This window comes from Seriola lalandi, unplaced genomic scaffold (genome assembly GCF_002814215.2).
Source record: "Seriola lalandi dorsalis isolate HSWRI2012SDOR001 ecotype SW California unplaced genomic scaffold, Sedor1 jcf7180002054364, whole genome shotgun sequence".
Lineage (NCBI taxonomy): Eukaryota > Metazoa > Chordata > Actinopteri > Carangiformes > Carangidae > Seriola > Seriola lalandi.
Genome location: NW_019524917.1, coordinates 140858 through 160991, shown reverse-complemented (window position 1 = coordinate 160991; position 20134 = coordinate 140858). Strand labels below are relative to the sequence as shown.

Genomic DNA, 20134 nt, shown 5'->3' with positions numbered 1-20134 from the left:
AACAATATCTGAACTGTGTAACGTCCAAGTTATGACGAAATGTTTAATTAAAACACACTTACTTACTTTTTTTATGTACTTTTTTAAAGATAATATATGAGAAATATAAAAACACACAGCTCTGAGCTGCTCTATGCCTGACAGTTTTGAATAATTTGCCAAGTTTTCCTTCACTCAAAAAAAATGTCTATCAAATAGTATTAGTATTATATGGTTTTTTTGCTGCACTTGACACTGGCTCTCAAATGCCATGCCTGATATAACTGATCATGAACCTAAAGCAGGCTTTCACACAAGAGAGTTTTGGATTTTTATTATAAAGAGCAGGTGTTTAAAGACAACTCAGACTTGTGAAATCAGTTTAAATAAAACTATCAAATGAAGATGGTCTTTTTATACAAATATATTTTGTTACCACTCTCTTTCAAATCACAGAGGTTGTTTCTTTGTTCCCAGAAGTTCAGTTCAGGTTTCAGTTGCATATTTACATGAAATTTATTTGAACACACGCGTATTAACAAAAACAATCGATCATGTTTTCCTCCTTTAAGCCCAATATTCAATTCACTGTCCACATAGACGCTTTCTTCCTCTACGGGCGGTTCCTCGACCTCCGCGGTGCCGGCTGAGGTGTCCCACTGGTGGCGTTGAGCTGAGGACACCCAGAGGTGACACAGACACCCGGAGGTCCTCTGAGACCTGGGTGGCCCCTGAGTCCAGGCTGACCTACATGTCCCCGCTCACCCTGCTTCCCTGGCTGGCCATTGAAGGCTCTGCCAGGACGTCCACGCTGACCTGTGATTAAGGCAGAAGTGTTATTTAGGCTCCAGACTTCGCAGTCTGCTCAGTTAGCTGAGTCAAGACAAAGTTGTCACTGGTTCCAAGAACAGAACATTTACAGAGAAAAATCATTTCATTTTTGGCAGATTACACGCTCCTCTTACAGTAACACATCTCCTCCCCCCTTTTCCAGGGTTCTGAAACACAGACTCGGCTGAATATAGTTTGTAAAATGTCGCTCAGGCCCAGATGTGAACGTCGATTAATGTCTCATTTCAGCCATATCATCAAACAGTATTAAATTCTGGAAGATGAAATTACCCTTTGGTCCTTGATCTCCAGTGTAGCCAGGTAGGCCATAACCCTTGGCTCCTTTATCACCTTGCTCTCCTCTGTCACCTGGAAGCCAGACACACACACACACAGGTTTCTGTAAGCAGGGATGACAGCAGACAGGCTGAAATGCTGTTCCCTCAGGAGTGATCTCCACTCAGGAACATGCTGTTCGTGTTGATTAAAGACCATATGTGTTACTGAGATCATTGTTAAATAAATGTTTAAAACACCTTGTAAATATTCTTCGATTTCATTGGTTTGGCACGGGAATGTAGCATGAGTGTGACATCATGCTCAGGCTGCTAACCATAAATTAGAGCTGCGAATGTACATGTTAGCCTACGGGTTTTACAGCGCTGCCGTACAGTATTTGATTCAGCGTGTTTCATACAGATTATAGGTGACACGTTTGTTCTTTCCAGCGGTGGAAAGTATCTTAATCACATATTCAAACTTTTACTTTACTTTATTTTGGAAGGAAATATTGGACTTTTACTTCACAAGATTTATTTGAATATTACTCTTTACTCATTTCTTTGGTGACCAAGATTTTACATGCAAAACATGAAGAGTTTAAATAATATGAGGCAATGTTGAAGATTAAACAGTATATAAAGAAAATTTAAATGCAGGTTCATGTAAAAATTATGACATTATACAAAAATAGGATAAAATCAAACTTTGAATGGGGCATTAATTTCAGATTTAATGGTCCAAATTGATGCAGCAAAGTCCAACATATCCTCACTATTAGTCCCTTCCACTAGTCCAGGAAACTACACTTCCCATAGTCCAGCATGATAGCATCTTTTGTTAGACCCTCATTGCCTGCCAAATGCCCACATCTTATCTCATCAAATTCCATGCTTCCAGTTTGCATTGCAGAGGATCTGTTAAATATTTGTAAAGTCCAAACACAGATAACCCCCCGATGACATCAAATGAATGGTAATGTTGCTCTACGTCTGCTGGATGTGTTTAAAAGCAACTGCTCGCAGTATCGATTTTAGAAGCTGATAATATGTTAGTAATGTGTTTATAACTCGTTGTCCTGCCCCTAAGTGGCCGAAAAAAAATGTCAAGGCAGGTTTAATTCTTTTTCCACCACTGGCTCTTTCTAAAACAATACATTTTTGAATTATAGGTTTGTTGTTAATCATATTCATAAATATCTTCTGTCAGGTTTGTTTTTCCGCACCTGTTTCTCCCTTTCGGCCCAGATCTCCGGCTTCTCCGTAGAATCCCTGTAGGCCCACTTCTCCATCAACACCATCATTACCAGGGTCACCCTGACAACATCATCAATAGGAAAATACACCATTAATCCTTTGGGTGTTTTCTGTATAAACCTTGCAATATTTTTTTCTTCCTAGGTTCTGTTCAAGTCATGAACTAAGGTTCCATTCACCTCTGTACTGCTTTGTAAAAAGAAACCTGTAAAGATTCTTCTGGGTGATCGTTCGATACTGAGTAAACTGAGAAAACATTGTACGGTAATTGTACATCACTATTCTTGGTTTGGCTTTAAACTCCACAACACGAGGCTTACCAGCCATAATCTAATATAGTGGAATATTTTTATATAGTAATAGCTTCAAGAGTATTTATCAGCCTGAGAGTCATTCTGATTAAAGTTGTGGAACATGAATTGGTTCTACACTGTATAATAATGTGGAAAAGGCTTTCCAATCCAAGGACAGCCTTGATTCTCTCCAAAAACCATTCAACACAGACCAAGTGTCTAGTCTGTGACTCCTTATTTGTCCTCATAGAGACGTGGAAAATCGTAATGTTTTCATTCCAAGGTTTTCTGCCAAATACTTCAGCTCTTTTAGTCCAGTCCAGACCATTGCAATATGTTTGCATTTTACTCAGCCAGGGAGGCAAAAACGAACAATGTATGGAGAATTTACTGCGCTCCAGCAGTGTGTCTCAGCTAAAGGTCTGCAGGAGGTGAGCTGATACATAATAATGAATTTATTTTAAAAAATAATAATAATTTAAAAAAAAACACCCTAGAGTGTTGATGCAACTGGCTGATCAACCAAAAACTCACAGGAGGTCCGGGGGGTCCCGTCTGTCCGGGGGGACCGGGGGCTCCCATGGGCACGTCCCCATAAAGAGGACAAACTGCAGCGCACGTCCTCTTCACTGAGTTGGCAAAGGTGGACATCTGCTCCAGCACCACTTTCTTACAAACCTCGATCACGTGCTGAGCGGGGAGGGTCGGGCCCTGTGTGACAAAGCATTACCACATCCATCACTGGAGGTGACCCAACTGTGGGACATGTAATACGGTTTATTACAGGACGGGGCTCGCTGAAGCAGTGGCTACCTCTCTGAAGAAATGAACAAACAAACAAAGCCAACAATATTTCCCTAAGCTCATTATAGATTTATAGCCACACTAAATGAAACCCTTGCTGTGAGTCACTACTAACTACGAGGCTAATGAGAAACTGTTTAAACGTGTTTTTGACACTAAAGTTGTTACCAAACACAGTGTGTGTGTGTGTGTGTGTGTGTGTGTGTGTGTGTGTGTGTGTGTGTGTGTGCCAGTCAGTGCAAATGATTAATCTGCTGTTTCTGTGCCATCGTTCACAGATAGATGAAGTTATAGTCAATTACAGCAGAGAATGAATAGCAGTGCTTCTCATCGTGACTACATCAAGTACTACTCTATAATGTTTGTGGGATCAGCCAAGAAAAAAAAAACAAAGATTCAGAGGCTTGTATTTCACTTACTGGTGGACCTGGGGGCCCCTGAAAGCCATCTGGTCCTCCTTCACCTCGAACCCCCTTGACTCCGACAGGACCTGAACGTCCAGGTGGGCCTGCCGGGCCACGCTTCCCCCGTCCACCCTGGGGACCCTGCTCCCCCCTGCCTCCAACCTACAGAACACGTTAACGGCATCAGCAGGCCGGAATTCATGACACAGCCAGTGCATCCATCAGAGCGAGCGTAATAGGAAAACGCAGTAAGTAACAGGGCCATAGGGACAGTCAGTGTGTTAATACACAAAACCTGCATTTCAAATATAATATCTGAATGTTACCATCATGTCTACAGATGCCTAAAACATGTTTGAAAAGTCATCTGATGGAGAGATATCATGATTGTTCTGACTGTTAGGGGCCCTTGAATCTGTTCCTGCTACATAACTGTCAGTTCACTTAAGCCACACGTACAGTATTCTTCCAGTGACGTAAACAGGTTTGCACAAACACTTTTGAGTGGAAGTATGTAATCCTATCGTCTAACAAAGAAACTTTTATGTTCGTCAAATCACACTCTACCAACAGAATCACAGCTCACCTTTCCTTTTGGGCCTTTAACTCCATTTTCTGCCTTTAAGAAAAAGAGCAAGTTCATGTTAAGAAAAAAAAAAAACATGAAGAGGATGTAATGACAAGCAGAGATTAAATATTTAAGGCAGTACCTGTGAACCTTTAACTCCTTGGATTCCCTGGATTCCTGTGTCACCCTGCACAAGGCAAATGAAAAAATAAACAGTGTTGAGAAGCTTGCAAATATTTGGTCTATCAGGGTCGCACAGGTGTTCTGCTCTGTCAATGGATACATGTTTCATTCACTGGTGAACAGGTTTTCTGATAATGTGTCAACAGGCAAATGTGAATACTTCTGTTTGTACTTGTCTCTTATATCTGTTTGTATGTCTTTTGATTGATTTGACTTTTATTCATTTTTAGAATTGACATTTACTTTTTTTAAACAGACCAGTGCCAGATTTCGACTCCAAATTTTTTTTAATTTATTTATTTATTTTTTTATCAGATTTGCCACAAAAATGCCACAAAAACATAAACATCTGAAAAGCGGTTTCTGCAGGAATATCTGCCTCTTTAATCAGCGTGGGACGTTCTGTAAACACCAAGAACAGATCCTGAGGGGGAGTTCAGCATGGGATGTGACCTCCAGTCCAGATGGGGAGAACAGGAGAGACTGAGCCAACATGCCCTGACGGGCAGCCTCTGAACTGAGCTATTGAAGTGTTTATTCTGACTCCTCATGCTGTTTTATTATTAGTTTGCTCACATGAAGCTGGGGGATGACTTGGCGATCAAAGGAAAGGCTTTAGCAGTATCATTAAGTACTAATACCTCATTTGACCTTTAATTGTTACCTAAAAATAAAGTTCTAAAAGTCTAGTGAATAAACCTGGTTTCGTAAGAGAAACCATCTGTAAATCCTAAATTTTAGGATTTACTAAAGGCTCATTGACCCTGTAAATAATTCCTGACTAGCTACAGTAATTGGGCCATTAAATAGTAATTTTGCCTTCATTTTATATCTCTAATGGGTAATGGATGAGGATGTATTACCTTGTTCCCTGGTTTTCCAGGCACACCCACGTGTCCCTGTGAAGAGATGACATGCTTTAATGTCTTGAAGAAAATGAACTAGTATTTGGGAGAGTTTAGAAAATTCATCTGGAGCACTTACAGTAGGTCCCGGTGGGCCGATAAATCCGGGTCTTCCTGGCTTCCCAGCAGAACCCTTGTAACCTCTTGGGCCCTCGAGAATAAAACATTTATTAAACCGACCTAAGGGACTGCTTTATTCTTTATCGTTTTCCTTTAAGATGGCAAACTACTTTAAGTATAAAATGTATTATGTGCTTGTCTTCAGTGACTGAAATGCCTGAAAAGTGACTTACAGTTCGGCCTTGGGGACCCATTTCTCCTTCTGGCCCCAGGGTGCCTTTCTCCCCCTGTAAAAGTCACAAATGGCAATGAATGAATCTGCCAAAAACAACTCATTTTTACATTCATTTGCAAAACCATATGAGAAGAGTGAGTTACCTTTGTTCCAATTTGTCCTACTTTTCCACCAAGACCTTGTGGTCCTTGATAAGCCTGCGAGGAACAGATGACAGTTATAACAATACAAGTGCACTGCTTCCAAAATTCAGCATAGAGACATAATTATTACGAAAGTAATACCTCTATTCCCGGATCTCCGTCTCTGCCAGGTAAGCCCGGATCTCCAATAATGCCCTAGGGAGATGGTATCATTATTATAAAACAGACCATTCATTTTGGGAGTGTAAGTGAGCACCCAGGTGTGAGGCGCTGGGTGTGTCGGCAATGAACTACCTTTGGCCCGATGGTGCCGGCTCTGCCCACGGGTCCTCGGATCCCCTAATTTTAAGACAACCAACGTGCCAATCAAAATAATGCATTTTGAAATCTTTGTGAAATCAAAAGGGACACATCATTTTCACATCATTGTGATTATGTCATACATACAGGCGTCCCCTTCTCTCCAGGAGTTCCCCTCTCTCCAGGATCTCCCACAATACCCTGCCAAATTAACATTTGAAGAAGAAGAAATTTTAGGAGAAGTTAAGATTTTACATTTTATGCAACACATTTTGAGTCACTTGGCAACAAGTTGAATAAATGAGCCTTCCTTCATGTATAATCCATTCCTCATGAGTAGGTTATCATTGCGGTTGAGGCGCTTCTTTCAGTGACTCACCAGCTTATGTTGATATAGTTCAGGCCCTCAGATCTCAGCTAAAATCCAGCCACATGAACTAACGTTGTTTATGGAGATGGCACATAAGCCAAAGACATAGCTGTATTCCAGTGTTTTACCACATCACAAATGATTTACTGGCTCTCTGCGCTCAAATGAGGGGGTTTTGAAGATAGCAGTCACAGAATTAAGGAGGGCTTATTACAGATTATTGAACGGGAATCCCACAACAACCCACCTGCTTTCCTCTAGGCCCAGCACGCCCTATTGCACCAGTAGTCCCCCTTTCTCCCTAAAAAGACAAGCATAATGGAGTTCAATCACAATATCAATAGATAAAAAAGGACAAATAAAGGAGGAAACACAAGTACCTTAACTCCTTGAAACCCAGGAATCCCTTCGTATCCTTTTTCACCTTTAGCGCCCTTCAAGGAGGCCAACATGTTAGTAATACATTAATTACATAATCACTTGCAAACGGGCTCACCACTGAGTCTGAAAGGTTAACTTACAACTTCTCCTTGTTTCCCGGACTCGCCAATGCCCCCAGGTGGTCCATGAACTCCCTGTAATTACAGTTAAAATGCCGACAATAAACCCTCTGAGTTATCTATAAAGTTATAAAAACGTTAACAGCAAACTGCACAAAACTCCAATGAAAGGTTTGTAACTTAATTAGGTGGCTCCCTAATTAAACAGGTCCAATTAAAACCTGAACCAAGCAGAGATGTTTACCTTGAAGCCAGCTGCCCCTTTTAATCCTTTCAGCCCCTTAGGACCTCTGTCTCCCTGTTAATACAACATCTCATTAAAACAAATTCAGAACATATCAGTTTAAAGAAAATGATAAATCTTGGCGTGATAAATTACCACTTGGCCCCAGAGTCCTCTCATTCCTTTCTCGCCTTTGATTCCTTCTTCACCCTGAGGACGTGCATTTAAAGTTCCATTAATGTGTTCTGAGAACAAGCCAAACTGAGGGGCATATAGAAGCTGATCTTACCTTTAGGCCTGTCTCGCCAATGTTGCCATAGTCTCCTGTGTTTCCCCTGATCCCCTGCAAGACACGTTGGACTGAATCACATGCAAGACTTAAGCTTAAGCTATTTGTTTGCGAATTGAACAGCTTGTGAAATAGAGCGTAAAATGTGAACGCTGTAACGACTGTTTCCACTGAGAGAAAGTCACTAATAACTTCTGCGAGATTAAACTTTGGATGCATCAGACATCTGGCATTTGCTCCTTAAATAAACCCAGAAGGTAGCTTTTGATTTTTCTGCAGTCAGTGTGGCAAGATGGACAGGGAATAAAGAGATAAGAACAATTCAAAGTAATAGTTGGACATACTGGGAAATACATTTATATTCACTTTCTTTCCAAAACTTGGATGCAGTCTCTTGCCTGTGTGGTAAATATTAGGCAGAAAACAGTTCTCCTGGCTCTGTCCAAAGGTAACAAAATCTCCCAGGATCCTCTAAATGTAATTGACATGCTACAGTTTGTAAAAAAAAACTAAAGTGTAACATAAAAAAAAAAAAAATCAGATGTAATGGAGCTGGCAAAGACTGCAGGAAGTCAGCACCTGGGGGGAAAAAGTTCAGCACATAACACCTATAAAACTGTTGTTGTTTTTACACTTTGGTTTTTGTACAAAGTAAACAAATGAGATATAACTTATATATAATATAACCTATATATAACCTATAACTGAGCTTTAGAGCTGCAGCTCTTCACTTTAATGTCCCTGTGACCAGAGTTGGTAGAATTTGTTTTTGGCACAGGATGGAAAAAAAGACTCAGAGTCTGCACCATAACATACAGACAGAGATAACATATTATATAATAAATAATAATTTCAATATTCCTATTCCTAGAAGTTCAAACTGAAAGCAGCGAGAACATCAAAGTAACCACATTCATTTTGTATGTTAGTCAGCGTCTTTTGGAGGCGTCTTGAGCAGTGTGGGCTTCAGAAAAGTTTAAGTTCAGGCAACTTTATGGTAAAGAGCTAAGACGCGATTCGGCGGCAAACAATCAGAATATAGAAGTGCTCCGCTCTGGATCTTTGGACATGTTGCAATATTCCAGAGGACAGTTTGCTTAGCTTAGCACAAAGACTGGAAAAAAGGCAAAACAGCTTAAAGATAAAAACATACAACTGCAACCTCTAAAGCTCTACAATTGACTTGTAGATCTGTTTTAATCTGAACAAAACAAACGTGGTTAAGCGGGGTTAGTGAGGCAGGCTAGCTGCTTCTAACTGTATCCAGTTTTTACGCTGAGCTAATCATTTCTTGTAACTTCATATTTACGGCACAGATATGAGTCTCTCAGCAAGAAAGTCAAACTGTCACACCATTTTTGCTTTGTTTTAACATAACGTGAAAATCACACGACAAATTGAGGATAGTTACATTTAAAATGTGAACATGCTATAAATTTCAGCCACACTCACACTGGTCACATTAGTGGAGAATATACTGCAGCCTTTTTCAGCAGGATTTAGGAAACATTAGTCATTAATACAACAAAATGTACCAGTATTGTTTGCACAGATGCTGACTTCCTGGGTCGTAGAGGGACAAGTGTTTTCCAGTTGGCTGTATTTCACTGAGTCAACAAACAGATTAAACTAGGCCAGGACGCCTTTGCATTGTCAGTTTATTTGATCATCTCACCTAACACCGTTTTTAAGCAGAGTCAGCTAGGCGGAGGCTAACCTCAGAGATGGCCGACAGTACGGCGAGAGGCATGACCGTGAACTTTACGACAGTTCTAAGGCGGGTATAGCTCTGACGAGAAAAGGACCACCCACCACCTGAGATGGATAGTTCATATATCTGTGCCAGGAAATGCCCTCCTCGGATGCCAGCAGGGGAGGAGATAAACATGTTGGGGCTCTGTGATTCACATGCTGGCAGGAGGTCAAAACTCTTAACAAGTTGCACAAGACAGATGTTTATTCCCAGATGTACAGCTCTGGAAATGTGCTCTGAATGTACACTGCTCTGCAGGCGTACATTTGTGTGTTCTCAGGCAGCATGGGGGATTTCCTTGAGTGCAAAGGGCATGTTATATACCAAACCGTCACATATGTATAAAAAAAAAACCTGCTTTAAACACATGTTCTCCGGACTGTTATTAAAAGACTCTCAGATCTGCTCCAACATAACAGTAAGCGCCAAGGATCAAAGAGATTAACAAGTCATAAATTTAAAGTGGAAATAATCACGTCTGCGGCTCCCTAAAGGATACAACTGTGAGTGTATTTACTCTTTCACTGATCCCTGTGTAACTGGCTCCTGCAGCAGACTACTTTGTTCATTATCATTTTCTAAAACCTTCCCTCTCTTTCACAATTTGGTCTTCCTGTGGTGAATTAATCAGCCTTATCCACAAAGATAAAAACATTAGAAAAGAAACATAACATCTGACAAATTTCACACAATGATTATGCAGACTAATGCCACTCATTACCAGACACTTTGAGGGTATGGTTATTGCTCAACTGACTGGTTTTCCTGTGTGTGTGGGATTCATTACTTTTGGCTCAGTTTCTTCCAAATGGAAAAGCAAAGCCATTACAAAATCCTGTGATCATGTGCCAGTTCAAGTTAAATCCTATATTCTCTGTGTTTTAAGATGCAAATGGCTATTTCAGAACTGCAAAAACAAATTTATTGTCACATCCGTATTTCTTTGTGTTTATCTTGGCCTCTTCCCTAAATCTTTTGCAAAGCGGACATGAGTTTTCAAACTATGAAAGGAGCCCCTGTGTTTACTATCGCTGAGCGCTTCTGCTTCCAGATTTGTTTCCATCCTGTCGTGTCTCGGTTGTACTTCTACTGCCATTTTCCACAGCTCCACTGCTGTCTCACAAATGAAGGTTTTACAATGTCACAATTCATTTTAACTCTTTATTGTCCAGCAAGAGGAACGGGGTGCTGCTCATGCTAAGAAGAAGAAGTAAACACACCACAACACACATCCTGTGTGAGATAAGGTTTGGCATCTACACGACTGAGACATACTGTACAATTATTTACCCAGTTTCCGTGTCTTCCTGGGTCTCCGGCTCCCCCTGGAAGACCTCTGTGACCCTGCAGAAGAATAAAAAAATATGTCAACACGGACTCAATTTGTCTTATTAGTGTGTTCTGCCAACTTTCACTGTGCAGGCACATTCACCTTTGGCCCTGGAGGTCCCTGAATGCCTGGTTGTCCGGGCATACATTTGCAAGATGCTCTTCCAGCTGTTAGACCGATCTCTGCATACCCTCCACACTGCCATGGGCAGATAACGGAAATGGTTTTGAAATTTCACACACATCTGTAACAGTGGGAGTGAAACATCGTTGAATCATAAGGTGACTCACCACACTGGAGAGCTCACAGCAGCCCTCTGAATAAGCCTGCTCTGGGTCACATGACACATCCATCTGCTGGAGGTCCACCTGGAAAGAGAGAAGAGATTATATGAGAAATTTTTATGAAATTTTTGAAAGTTGTAATCCAAATCAATGGAAGTTGAAATATAACTTTAGATATAGAGGTATCCAAGCTGTCGACATACAGACACAGAACGATCTCCTGCAGCCCGCTTGACGATGGAGGTGTACCCTCGGCGGATAACAGGCCTTGACTCGTCAATGGACTCCACACTGACCTCCTCACAGTCAATGAGCAGCTTCACCTTCCTGCCCTTCACACTCAGCGCCAACTTGTGCCACTCTCCATCTAACAGTTTTTCCACACTATGGAAGGTCCTCAGCATCTGACTCCCACGGGGGCCAGTGTAGAAGAAGTCTAAAGAGCGCGTGTCGCCCTGGAAACGCAGGCCAACTTGGTCCCGTCCCTCGGTGTCACTGACCTGCCACAGGTTCCAGGATTTCCTGGCCGTGTCTTTGGTCACCTTAAATGTTGCAATGACGGAGTAGTCGGAGGGAAGTCCATCTGGATACACATCACTGTGGCACAAGAGTGAGGTTTGGAAGGCTGGTTAACATCATACAGAGGCTGCTTTCTTCACAAAACAACAATTGAGGGCTTTTGTGGGAACATAAGGGTTTTGTTTTAGAAGAATGTGCATAAGTTGAAACAGAGAGACTTCAGCTTTATCCATAAACCCCATATTAGCATATGAGTTGGGACAAGTTTCAATATTCACATTTGTTTGTAACTTTTTGTGAAAATGCACTTCTTAGAGGGCTACCATTCCAAGTTAATTTAATACGAACAAAGCACTTAAAGCACTATGCCTTCCATTCACTGTCAGACAAAGAGAGTTCAAAGAGAAACAAGACTAAGTGAATTACAGCCATGGTAGCAGCTCTGTGAGGCTGTACCCAGGCACAACGGTGCTCTGAGCTAAATGCTAACATCAGCATGCTAACCATTTAGATAGTAAAGTGGTGGACGGATAAACATACTGACATTGCTATCCCTAGAGTGAGGCATATAGCATGGCAAAAAAAAAATCAGTATATTTTTGAGACACCTAAAGTATTAATATAAGGGATTATATTCATGCTGTTGTGGTGAAGTGTTACTGCTATTCTTCATCTGTGAATAATTGCTTACAAAGCTCACAAATGAGACCGTATAAAGGCCAACTTAACACCCACTAAAAATCTTGTTTTTTCTAACATCCAAGGATTTAAGTTCCTACCTTGCTGCAGTGATGTACAGGTGTACTCAAGGACCCTGTGACATCACTGATGGGTGGGGTTACAGGTGCACAACAGCTTTTTCAGCCTGGTGTTCACTTACCCTTTTAAGAGCAATATAACACCAGCCTAAAAAAGTTTCATGTCTGTTTCAAGTCTGACCACACACAGCACCTGTGATGAGTGTGTTTGGGTTTGTTCAGTAGTGTGCGTAACTGCCCCTGTAACCATACCTAACAGTGATGTCACAGTGTACTAACACACCGTGGTGTACACTTCTACCTCACTGCAGCCAAATGAGATGTTAAACCACTGGAAATCTGCAAAAATGTAATTTTCAGTTACTCTTCAATCATTTTCCAGCTCCATTGACATTAATAACGCTCATGGAGCCTTGCACCGTACCTCATGGTCTTGCGTAGATGGATGGAGGGATTGACGCGGTAGGCCACCGCCTCAGGTTGAGAGCCATCCACCCTCCTCACTCCTCTCGACTCAGGCACACGAAACTCCTCCAGGAGATCGAAACCTCACAGCACAAACACTGAGCTTAGTTTGACATCACAGCGATTCAGCATCAAAGGTGCTGGACCACTTCTAAATCTTATGTCAGCGCTGATATCACCGATTTTTTTAAACAGTCGCATTACTCATTGTCATTAGTAGTGCCATCTCTTCACAGGTACAATGAGGTAATTCATTAAACCCATTAACATGACGAGGCTGTTTATTTTCTTTCATGGCTGGATTTGGCTACTGAATATCTAAACACTGTGCGCAGTTAGAATGAGATCAGCATGGCAGCGGTGTTTCCTGTCAGGTTAAAATGCGTGGATGAGAGCTGGTGAAAGATTCTCATCACAAATGTTAAGACTTGAGTGGAAAATAACTCAGAACACCTACTCTACAATAATGGAAAGCTTGATACCTGATGCTGCGGCATGTTAACAAATTGTTCCTTTGAATTTGAGTATAAGTCTGCAGAGAGGTTTTTTCTGTGAAAACACCAATCACCTGTGGTCTGTGACTTAAATCTGCAGTCTTGTCTCCTTGCAGATATGTTTTACTGTCATGTTTTACTGTCAATAGGCCAACAGTACACATACTGCTTCTGCTGACAGGCAACTTTATCTGTGCGCAGAACACCACAGGTAGAAAAACATTGTGTTAACTTGTTTATTTATGGTATCAGGGAGACTCTGTTTCAGGGCTTCAAAGGTTCATGTACACAGCTTAACCCCAGCATGACCTTCTGACCCCTGAGTGCTTACACGGGCTCTGAGGGCAGGAAATATGATACTGGTTCAACTCCTGTGCAGGGAATTAGTGGAAAAAGAACTGACAAACACTGACATCTGCTGGTCATGGCGCTGTAGTACAGTGTTAAACCCAGACAAAAACTAAAGTCACACTCAAAGATCATTTATATGATATGATTACACGATTGTTGTGAAATATATTTTATATTAACCAGAAGATTCCTGACTGAGATTAAAAATCTCTTTAGCAGGAGTGTTCTTGCAAAGATAGCAGCAGCACATACAACATGTCCACTTGTGGGCAACTACACAGAAACAGCATATGCAATATGTGATGATTCAGTGTTAATATATCTATGCAGCAGGAAACACGTTGTAGTCCTCAATTAAGCATGAAAAAATTCCAACTTACTTGGCAACTTCTGACATTGGGTCAATCCCAAGAAGACAAACAGTGCTGCAAACACCAGCATAGCTTTGTAGGGTGGCATTTTCAAATTTTGGAAGTCAGGTGCTACAAGTGCCTGCAGTACAGCAATTAAATAAGTCAGCAATTCAATAAATTATATTCATTTATATATGTGTATACAGTGGTATTGTAGTACAGTTCACTCAAATGTGTTTTAAAACATTACATTTCTACTGTATGCATGATTATTAAAAATATAGAAAGCATAAAGGAAAGGAAAAAAAATGTAATGTCACTATTCTAAAAATAAGAATAGGCCTAACCTCCTGGAAGATCAATCAAAGTGGTGAATATTTTCTTTTAACTCCTTTTAAATAAATACTTTAATTTCTTCAATGCAATACAATTACTAAGGTTTCATAACCACATTATGTGATAAGATAATCTTCCTATAAGACCTAACACTACCTAGAACAACAGTGTCAAAAGTTGTATCCACTAAATTTTGTCCATGCAAACGTTCTCAAGTTTCACAAAATTAGAGGACACAATTACACTAATCTGCATTATCCCCTGTTTGATTAGTAACCTGACATTACAGACAACTCCAATTAATATAATTTCCCACTACCTTCATTTATTTAAAAAATGCAGAAAAATTACAGAAAATATTAGATTTACTCACATATTCTTGAAAAAGACAGTCCCAGGGCTCCTGTAGATGGATCTTTTCCAGTTCCTGGTGTGAAGATATATCCCTTCTCTAAAGTGCCATCCCGGGGCCAGTGTTTGAGATGAACAGGAGGACCATTAAGAGTAGAAGCTCTCGGTCTCAGAGGAGCCTGGCCCCTGAGCTCCACTCCACCTTTAGTCCCCAGGGGATCTGTCTCTTCTCATAGGCCAGTTACACCTATTCAGTCACTACAAGGTAACACAGTCCAGTAAACTGAGTCATCATATGTAGGAAATGTAGGTGAACACACCAGGGCCTTTATGTAGGTTAAAGCTGCTATGAAGAGAAAGTAACAGTAATGTTGAAGAATGAGCCTATACTTTAAGTTTGTTCAGTTGTGTAGCCCTGAAATAAGTTTTGTGTATTTCACTGTGCAGAGCTTTTGTACGGCTCTTTACACATCCAATCGGTACAGCCAGAAAAAAAAGATTTTGTTGGGACCATTAATGAAACTTTGTCTATAATTGCTTTAAAAAACAGTCACATAGTTGTAGTTTATGTTCAGTGTTTTACCACCTGCATGGTCTCACTGGGAGAAAGATGTAGTATGTCACAGCTAAACACAAGACTCTCCGCAAACATTCCACCCGGAGTAAACCACACCTTCAACCTAAACCGCCACACTGGATCTGTAACTACTAGGCTACAGGGAAATCATGGGGAAAATAGATAATGGATTCAATATATGGATTAAAATAGAAAAATAAAGTGTTGTAGTTCATAAAGAAATTTGGTTTTGCAAGAGCTATTGACCATATTTACCAATTACCCAGCAATTGCTTTCCACCGTGGTGACCTTTAATGCCCATTCAATTATTTTAGTGCAGCAGCATGAAAGACGGAGACGTGGGAGACAGAGACAAGGAGTTTACAGCTTTAGCAGCTGTGTGACGCTGCGCTTAAGCTAAGTGCTAACATCAGCATGCTAACCTGTCCACAGTAACAATACTAACATTCTGATGTTCAGCATATGTTTATCATATTCACCATCTTAGTAAGCATGCTAACTTTTGCTAATAGGCACTGAACACAAACTACAGCTGCTGCTGATGGGAATGTAATGAGGTTCTATGGTCATAAACTGGTATTGAAGAATATCTTAATTCTCACCTGATGATGGTGCTATATGAGAAGAAAGGATCAGTAGGTTTCATCCTCTGGGAACCACACGTGTCTGTACAAAACTTTGACCTGATGATGGAGCTAGAAGAGGTCAGGGGATCACCAAAGTCAGTTGGATTCATCTTTTGTAAAGCACAAATACCTGTAAAGATGTCACAGTGATAGTAGAACGACACTGCCATCGCTGCTAGCATGACTCATAAAAGGTGGTAAAACCAGCAAGACAGAGAGGACTCTGTGGTTCACACCCGTCTCTGGTGGCTTTCTGCAAGCAGGTTTATTACAAAGTAATGTTACAGTAACAATTTCAGCTCTACCGAAATTAACCATACACTGACATGGATGCACACGAGAATGTCTACATGGAGTGGCACCTCGTCAAGGTCAATGCACACGCTGCTGTGAAGTGGTCAAACAAAACAGGGACTGCAGCTGCTGACAAACAAACAGGACTTGAAAGCTTCATGATTACGAGGTTTCTGCTACTTGTCTTAAATAGTGTTTTTCAAAGGTTTCTGCAGTGCTTACAGGGGTTTATTGTAGTATATTGCATTGCCCTTTAAATGCATGTTGGCAGTATATCATAGCACTTAAATAGATAATTGCAATGCCTCACATGGTACCATAATGCACCATCTACTCCAAACATCAGCATACATTAAATTACAGTACATTCAGTAACTCTCAGCGCTATCCTGCGTGTTGCCCCTTCATTAGTGTGTAGAAATGTTAGTTAACCGTACAACGTAGTCATTCCCAGGTTTCCTAGTGTTCATCGAACCTCTACAGGTTTTGCATCAATAAAATAAAATACAATAAAAACAATTTGACATTTTTCACAAAAAATAAAATACATTAAAAACAAATACACAAGGCCATTAACATTCCATTCTCACATAAAATTAAATCATATTGCCTCTCAACTGAATATTTTACATCTTTGCAACAATTTAAATAACACTCAACACATTTGCAGTCTTTTAAATTAGATATCTCCAGTGTCCGTTATGTGTTTCGGGTGCAACTAGCTCCTGGGTTGTTTGTTTTCAAGGCCACTGACTATCGCTTGGATCCCTTAGCCAGTTTGCTTGTGGGAGTGGTTCTTCTTTGAGGGGTGGGGATCTTGGAGGGTTTTCCTCCACGTTGGCGGGAAGCAGAGCGCGGCGTCGCTCTGCTAGACTCTCCAACTGTCTCAGACATATCCGAGCACACAGACTGGATGTCTGAGATGTCGAAATCGGAGGCGTCACTACCTCTGCGACTGCTCCCTCTGCTTCCAGCTTTACTTCCAGGTCGGCTGGAAGTTCTTCTTGAATCTAGAAACATAAAATCAAGAAACAATAATTACTCACTACGAACAATAATTAATGAAGCACTTAGAATTAGCCCAGAGGTAGCAGCCATTATTGGCAGTGCCATAGCAGTTACAGTTCACCATGACCACTTATTTACACATCCAGACATGGAGCAACATTATCATTTACTTGGATTTTACAGCTTCTAAGAGATTTAATGCTGAAAACAGCAACATGTTTAGGGTTGGTAAAGACCCTGATGAGAGCCGTGACAGTGAACCACAGCAATAAATTTGCGGGCCTGAAAATCAAAGCAATGGGCTAAAAGACGCTAAAATGCTCTGTAGAGTTGAGATGAACTCCTGAGTGAAGTGATACTTATCTGAAGGTTTGTTACTGTGGGCAACTTCTTTCACACAAAAGTAATCATGTCATCCATTTTTAATATAAAAATATTGATCATAGCAGCTTTAATCAACCGTTTTAATGCCTGTTCTGGACCATTATCTGCACAGTGTTCATGTACTTCTTAACATAGCTAACTCTCTGATGCATTGTCTTACTAATACCACATTCTAACTGTTAGCTTAGTTGGTATTTTTACTTATTCTTCTTTTCTCTTGTGGACTATATATATATATATATAAAGAGGGGTCCACTGACCAGTGCAACAACAGAGAAAAACACATTTTCTTCCAATTATAATCAAAAGAGTGACTGAAGATGCTCTCTACTCACCGCCTATTGTCTGTGCTCGAGCTTTCAGTACAGCAGCGCTGATCAAGCTTCCCTCCTCGCCGGACTGAAATCCTTTGCCTGACAAGTACCCAGGAAGACGCAATTTGCTGCCTTGGACTGGTGTACTCTGTAAAAGACAGTACTTAGTTCCATTTGTAATCAATTGCAGTTAACTTTGCAGTATGGGGACAGTGTTTTAGATAATGGTCCTTATCAACTGAAGAATGTAACAAGTTGTACCAGAAAGCACTCTAAATATTATTGAGTTAGTTTTAAATTTTATGAAAAATCCTTGTAAAATCATTATTTCAGCAACAGCTGGGGAATTGTTTTTAGAAGCAGTTAGTATTTGGTTTCATATGTTAAACCTGCAGCGTTTATACATCATTAAACTATCACACATGCACAGATTTAATACAAAGTTGTTCATTTCAAAAGGGGTATTAAAATGAGGCAGATATTTTTGTCAGGCAAGAATTAAATGTCCAGCCCATTAGTAATCAAAGACAGTTTATAGACCCAACTGAAATCTCTAATAAATACAACTTGAGCTCCATCTTAAGTCCAACGGGTTTCAGGTTTCTTATCACAGGATTAAATGGAAATTAGTGAAGGTATGCAGTATGTATGAGACCAGGTTTGCATGTTTTTATGGTCTTTTTTCATAATTAATTGATGGATTTCGGTTGGGTCATAAATCTGAAGTGTTCCACATCTTATATGTGACTATACCTCTGAGGATGAACCTTGGCTCCCAAAGGAGTCTGATGATTTAAGAGGAGTGGAGGGTTTGCTGTTTGTAAGCCAGGGCTTATCATAATTGCGGGTTATGTGTTGGGGAGTCTGAGGAACAATGGCAAATCAAAAAACACAGACATGGATTCACAAATCAAAAACTACACGAAACGCTAGATGGAAGAAACACAAAAAACCCCCCAAAAACAGGAAAATGATCAGAAAATGTAACATAAATTAATTAAGGCAGATAAATAAGAGTGAAATCATAGTGCGGGATGATCAGTCTACTGACAGACAACTAAAAAACAACTGGCTCTCACAGCGGGGTGGAGCCTCTCACCTTGGGTGTACTAGTCAGTGCGTGGTGTGCTGGGACCGGACAGCTCTGACTGGAGGTGGATCTGTTGGGAGAAGCTCCTCTGGACGACGGCCGAGATCTCCGGCCTCGGTAGCGGAAGCTCGCCATCACCTGGGTGGTGCCTTCTGGGAGGATAAACTTCTCCCGCAGCTCCATGTTGGTCCTGCCTTTAGCTACAAAAATACACTCCGAATGAGCCACATTGCATGAATACAATACAGTATGATTATTTTTTATTAGTATTTTTGTGTTGATGATGATGTGAGTTAACACTTTATTTTCCACTTTCCTAAGTTCCTAACAACTTCACAATATTTCCTGGGAAGTTTCCTGGAAATTACTACAGTATGTAATTTGGTCCTGATTATAGGAAATTTCCTTGAACGCAAATGTTTATCGATTATTCATTTACTAATAGAAACTTCACTTTTCATAAATGTTGAATTGTGTGCTTGGCTGTGGAGAAATTTCCCATTTTGGCACAGTTTCTGTTTTCCCTATAATTAGCGCACTACACAGGGATTTTCCAGGAAACCTCTGAAAAAATCATTGGGAGTATATTGGGAAAATACAGATGAAATCCAGAAAATAAAGTGTTACCATGATGTGACAGTCTGCTTTTAAATGAAGCAGAATACTTAAAATTAATTAAAATAAAAGTTGGGATTAAAATACTGAATAAACAATGAAAACATAAGAAAACATGCGGTGTCACATCTCATCCATACTGTCCAGTTACTGCTGCAACAGTAGTGGAATAAACTTTTTGTTTCTCAACCAGCGAAACACTCCCGCACCACAAGTGCCCAAATAAGAAGAATTACAAAACCAAGAAAACATTAACTACACAGAATAAACCAAACAGACTTTTCACCAGTTGTATTAAAAACAAACTGGCTTACATGCAGTTTGAATCACTAAGCCACGCTGTCAGTAAACAATGCAATTAATACTGTTTCAGAGACAGATTAATCATTTTTCCCCAATGATGATGCAAGGCAGTTTGATTTTTACGGGTTATATCATCAGCCAAGCATCTGTTGAACCTTTCACGTGGGTTTCAAATGCCTGTGTGTTTGATTGTCAAGCAAACCTGAGAACTGCAAAAGAAGCTCAGCTCAGAAGCGCTCGCTACATGCTGAGAGAGAAGAAAAGAGCCATTGTGGCCAATCAAGTCCCCCCCACCCCCCCGCCCCA

At 40.5% G+C, this 20134-nt stretch overlaps 2 protein-coding genes across 4 annotated transcripts in view; both read right to left on the bottom strand.

Annotated features, from left to right (window-relative positions):
- Window positions 1-298: 298 nt before the first annotated feature.
- Window positions 299-14816, bottom strand: LOC111656664 (uncharacterized). The gene is made up of 27 exons (XM_023408464.2): window positions 14639-14816; window positions 13957-14068; window positions 12691-12814; window positions 11193-11586; window positions 10996-11073; window positions 10808-10903; window positions 10666-10719; window positions 7623-7676; window positions 7490-7543; window positions 7355-7408; window positions 7132-7185; window positions 6991-7044; window positions 6858-6911; window positions 6388-6441; window positions 6235-6279; window positions 6082-6135; window positions 5941-5994; window positions 5796-5849; window positions 5582-5653; window positions 5461-5496; window positions 4557-4601; window positions 4433-4465; window positions 3862-4008; window positions 3173-3349; window positions 2315-2405; window positions 1102-1179; window positions 299-795 (listed from the first exon to the last, which is right to left on the bottom strand). The coding sequence occupies exons 2-27, from the start codon at window positions 14033-14035 to the stop codon at window positions 593-595; spliced, it is 2292 nt and encodes a 763-aa protein (XP_023264232.1). The 5' UTR covers window positions 14036-14068; window positions 14639-14816; the 3' UTR covers window positions 299-592.
- Window positions 14817-16044: 1228 nt separating this feature from the next.
- dst (dystonin) overlaps window positions 16045-20134 on the bottom strand; it is a 100770-nt gene continuing 96680 nt past the window's right edge. For all 3 annotated transcript variants that reach the window (XM_087174570.1, XM_087174569.1, XM_087174568.1), the window contains 4 exons: window positions 18920-19110; window positions 18574-18684; window positions 17842-17968; window positions 16045-17124 (listed from right to left, as the gene is read on the bottom strand). In XM_087174570.1, the coding sequence (XP_087030696.1) occupies window positions 16868-17124; window positions 17842-17968; window positions 18574-18684; window positions 18920-19110 (686 nt within the window). In that variant the 3' untranslated portion in view covers window positions 16045-16867. The remainder of the gene's footprint in view (window positions 17125-17841; window positions 17969-18573; window positions 18685-18919; window positions 19111-20134) is intronic.